General features: G+C 46.3%; 1 protein-coding gene across 1 annotated transcript; it reads right to left on the bottom strand.

The window, feature by feature from the left end:
* Positions 1–52: 52 nt before the first annotated feature.
* On the bottom strand, positions 53–4,795 carry LOC6602697 (regulator of G-protein signaling 7). The gene is made up of 7 exons (XM_026990025.1): positions 3,328–4,795; positions 2,801–3,048; positions 2,559–2,742; positions 2,213–2,499; positions 2,042–2,155; positions 1,275–1,400; positions 53–1,210 (listed from the first exon to the last, which is right to left on the bottom strand). The coding sequence occupies exons 1-7, from the start codon at positions 3,955–3,957 to the stop codon at positions 883–885; spliced, it is 1,917 nt and encodes a 638-aa protein (XP_026845826.1). The 5' UTR covers positions 3,958–4,795; the 3' UTR covers positions 53–882.
* Positions 4,796–4,831: the final 36 nt, after the last annotated feature.

The following is a 4,831-nucleotide window of genomic DNA, read 5'->3' as shown; positions in this document are numbered from 1 at the left end:
TTAAATGTTTTTTTTTCTAGGGTATTCGTTTTTTCTCTTCTATGATTCTTTTTTTGTTTTTGGTTATAGTTTGACAATTCAGTTGGTTGCTTTTTTTTGTGTGTTAGCACACTTGTTTTCTTTAGGTTAGGTTGTCATTTTTTCGTATTGTTTTCGTATTTTGTATTTCTACTTTTTTTTTTAAGTATTATCGGTTACACTTGACAATTGCTTGGTTTAAGTGTTTCGGTATGGTGTTTTTCCTTGTTTTTTCATAATTATGTACTGAATAATTTTTGGAAATGTTATGTATTTATATGCATCATTTAATCGAGAATAAGGTCTCGACGGTTTTTGGTGTTGGCTTTGCTTCACTTCCATGTTTGATTTACAATTTATTTTTTTGTGTTTGTCTCCATTTTCTAACATTCTCTTGGCAGTTTCTTTTTCATCTTAAGTGGTGTTTTCGTCGAGAAAGAAAGAGACAGGGTCACAGAAGGGGGACACAGAAAGAGAGAGAGAGAGAGAGAGAGAGAGAGAGAGCGCGAGATAAAGTATGAAGAAAAGGGCTTTCAGGAGGAGAATGGGAAAGTGCTGTGAGAATTGTGATTTTAGAGGGAAAACAGAACGAAGCTCCTTGCAAGATCACGATGGGCACGTCGAGGTAACTAATATGTATAACAAATACTAATAAAAAATCTCCATAAACGAGAACACGCGACACAGTGGCAAGTAATAAATAAGTAACATCGCTTAAATACATACAAATACGAGTTTGAGTACCTGACTGGAGTATGTATCAAGGTTCTTCCCCCCGCTAACTTTACGCGTCCAATCCACAATTACGTGATCCAATCCAACATCTCACGCAACCTGAAAGCGTGGCAGTCCACGGAGTGTGTCTCAACGTTTCACGCCAAACAGATTCGGTATGGACTTGATCTTCTTTCGCGAGCAGTTCAAGTAGTCCTTGTACATGTCAGAGCGCAGGTAGCGCGAGTACGAGTCGCTCTTCATCAGGTGGTAAACATGTGAAGCGGCCACATCGAAACACCAGCGATTTGGGCCGTTCGGTGAGTTGACCGCCTCCCGGGCCAGTTCCACGGACTTTGAGTCCACATTTACTGGGCACGGGGCGTCGGGAGCGAGAAATTCCTGCCAGATCTTGTGTATGGCCTCTTTGATCTCCGACTGTGGCAGCGCCTTCATCTCTTGCACTGATTCCCAGAACCTGAACAGAAAAATAGCAGATGGCATTAGTTTGCATATCTAGCTTTGATATCACTTTCGCTCACTTCAGATTTTCGCCGCTGTACTCCTTCTCCAAGAACTTGGTGAACTGATCACGTCCAATGGCATCGTTCAGCAGCTCCCGCAGACTGAAGGCCCAACGCTTTACGCGGCGAACAGGAACTTCTTTGCTGTAATGGAGAGATAGTACAAATCAGTAGTAATCATCAAGGGATCTAAGTGTTAGGCTGAAACCATGGTGCCCAATTAAGTACGATCTACCAAGGATACAAAATTCGAAACGAAAATGCATGTATTTACTATGTCCATAAATATATATAGTTATAAATAAGTTTCACTTCTTTCATGCTGATACAATACTCCTCAATGGGCAAAAAAAAAACGTGCCCATGAGAAAATTTTCTAGCAATGTGGACGTGGAAATTATTTGATTGGAAATACAAAACCAAACAAATTTTATTAATTGTGTGGCCTAACAGTTGGAAGGCCATTATTGAGCAATTCGTAATGATTTCCATAGAGAGTAAAATATAGTTTTGTTTTACGAAATTGGAAAGATTTAATTTTAAAATTTGATATTTTTATCGTTTTTTCGAAGTAAGTATGGATTATATAAAACATACTATCCATGCAAATGTAAGCTTTGCTCTTAAACGTTCCAACAGAAATAATAAAAAAAAAAACACATAGCAAACGGGGGACAGGGGGAGTAATAAACATGTACTATATGCTGTATATGCTAATCGAGAAGGACTTAAGTCCAGACTTATGTAGACATGACTACTTTGACAATCAATTGGGAATCACGTACCTATTCTTCTCCGTATCCCACATTTCTGTGCTGTCCGTTTGCCAGGGATTGGGCAGCTCAGGAGAGGTTATAAAGTAATCGAACTCATTGTACTGATCGTAGTAGGCAACCAAACTGCGAACCACACAAATTCTGTATTAATCGAGCTGGAAAATGTGGGCCAGCACTTACGCCTCGGCCGCCTTGGACACTTTGATTGTGCGCCGCTCGAGCTTCTGTTTCCGCAGGGCAATGATGCGAGACAGCTGCTCGATTGGATTCTTGGCCACGGAGGCGCCGGAGGAACCAGTTCCATGGCTGGAGCCGCCTCGTCGATAAGCCTTCTTGATGTCGATCTCGGTTGTGTTGACGCACCCTGGCATGGGACGGTGCACGTCCCAAAAGGCGCGCTCTTGTGAGTCGAGCACCTTGCGCTCCAGCTTGTCCCGCTTCTTGGCCACTTTGCTCTGTGACTCGGCCTGTTGGGGGAATGTAAAGCATAAATAGGGTCGTGGCTCAGTTCCTATTCGATACTTACCTGCATGAAGATGAACTCCCATTTCCGAGAGAACATCTTCTGCAACTTGGCCAGGTTCTCGGCTTCGTAGTCGGCCAATTCCAGGCGCGTTTTGTTCTGCATGGTGCGCTTGCATAGGTAGACCGCATAGTCTGTGTTTTCCGGCTCCCAGCAGTTCGAGGGCCAAAAGTAGGGCGTCTGAAATCTTGATAATCATATTACGATACCTGTCGAAAAGCATGCTGTGAGCTTGGACCGCAAACCTGTAGAAGGTGCCGTCGTTCCTGACTGTCAGCGCATGATCGTCGATGGGAAAGATGTAGCCATGCGAGCTTAGCAGGTGGGCAAAGTGCAGGGCCTCCGTCACATCCTCCACATCGAAGTTTTTCAGTATCCATGCCACCAGATCCGCGCCCGTGAACACAGACGGAACTTTGCTCATGAACGCTTTCACAGTGCGCACGGCCACACCGGTCGACTCCGCCTGCATCTTCTCAATAATGGTTTCCATCTATAGTGGGAATATTTTACATTGAGGTTATTATATCCAATAATTAATAGAAAAATCAATACAAAAATGTCAATTATATTGAATAAGTGTGACTTCTCTCATTTGGCAAAGAATTATCTGGAGAATACTCTTTCTAGGTGATATCCAGATCGGTATGGCCCACATCGACAGGAAACATCGACGCATCAGAAATTGCATCTTAGCGAAAATTCTGTTCTTTTCTTCGTCATTACTATTGTTGAGATTAAGAATTAAGAATTAAGATTTCGCAGCCCCCACCTTTTTGTACACGAGTATGTTGGGTGCATCTTCGTTCTTATTACTGCGCTGGTGCTGTGACGACGACTGCATGACCACCGTAGACGGGGTCGCCTGCTGCTGCGACGATGTCGACGACGACGAGGACTGCTGATGATGATGATGATGGTGATGATTGCTGTTGACTGTCAGCAGGCCGCTAGACTTGCTAGCCGAGCTGCTGCTGACCCCCGCCGAGGTAGTGGTATCGCGGACATTCACCGTCTTGGCCGAGGGGGGTGGCGTGGCAGCCGCCGCCGAAGTGACCACCCCTCCCGCTCCGTTTACCGTTGCTCCTCCTTCTGCCGTAGTGGCGGCCGCGCTGCCTGAGCTGGTGGTGGCCACCACTTCCTGAATGTTGGAATTGCTGTTGCCATTGGCCAGAGCTTCTGGGGCAGGAGTGGGAACTGAAGTTTGAGTTGTAGCTTGAGCCGGAGCTGGTGGTGATATTGCAGCTGGGGCGCAGCTTTCTGTTGCGGCCGTGGCTGTGGCTGGTGGGGATGTTGGAAGTGAACTAGTGCTCTCCACGGCTGGGTGTTTTTCAGCGTTGCTCATGGCCAGGGTAGCATTGGTTGCTTGAGTTTTGTCTGCCTCCGAGTTCATTGTTACCATTGTACAACCAGCCTCAAGTCCTGGACTCGGCAAAGCTAAAGCTATTTATAATCGCCGTGCTGCGTGGGAGCCGGGTCACGTAGGTGGTGAAGTAAGGGCGACGGAGAGGCCCTGAGCTATTTTGGCCTTCTCGTTGTGTGCGTGACCTGTTCGTATCCGTGTGTGTGTGTGTGTGCGTGTGTGTGTCTGTTCATAAAGGGACACGGCGATCTATTTAGTTGCGGGGGCACTCCTTTCCGAAGAAGTTCCACAAGTTCACCTGCTGCTGCTGGTGGTGCTGCCGGTCATTTCCTCGGTTTGCTTTCCATCTTAACGAGATTTTTCCTCCGCCTTGTGCGAGGCTTCCGTTTTCTTCGTCGCTGACTCCGCTTTTCTGCTCCCCTTCTCACCGCTATGTGCAGAAATTTACTGGAGTTACGGCAAGACCCAGGTCCAAGCACACACACGCACACACACACGCACGCACACGAGCATACACTTCCGAGAGCGGGGCTCCGACTTGGGTTTTATTGTATTTTAGGGGATTGAATTGTTACTAGAATAGCATAGTATTATTCAGCAGTTTAATTTGCAATTTGCTGGGGACTCGCACTCCTGGGTTGAACTTCGCCCGTTTTCTGTTCTGCTGCTTCATTTGCTGTTGCTCCGCTATCCCGCTCTCATTTTCACTTGCACAGTCTCTCTCGCTGCGACGCTCTTCCACACGCACATGCTCTCTCACTCTCTCAGCGTCTAGTTTAGCTTTCGGCCTGTAATCATTTTACGGCCCAAAGTCAATTCAAGTGCCTGTGGAGGTCCTCGTCAAGGGGGACCTCCCTCATCGATTTTTGTTCAAGCCTCCCCCATTTAACCTGCTCACTGGCTCCTGGCTCTC

The sequence above is a fragment of the Drosophila persimilis genome, unplaced genomic scaffold, assembly GCF_003286085.1.
Source record: "Drosophila persimilis strain 14011-0111.01,24,50 unplaced genomic scaffold, DperRS2 tig00000520-arrow-pilon, whole genome shotgun sequence".
Taxonomy (NCBI): Eukaryota; Metazoa; Arthropoda; class Insecta; order Diptera; family Drosophilidae; genus Drosophila; species Drosophila persimilis.
Note: the sequence above shows the minus strand (reverse complement) of the source record. Positions and strands in the feature narration are given on the sequence as shown.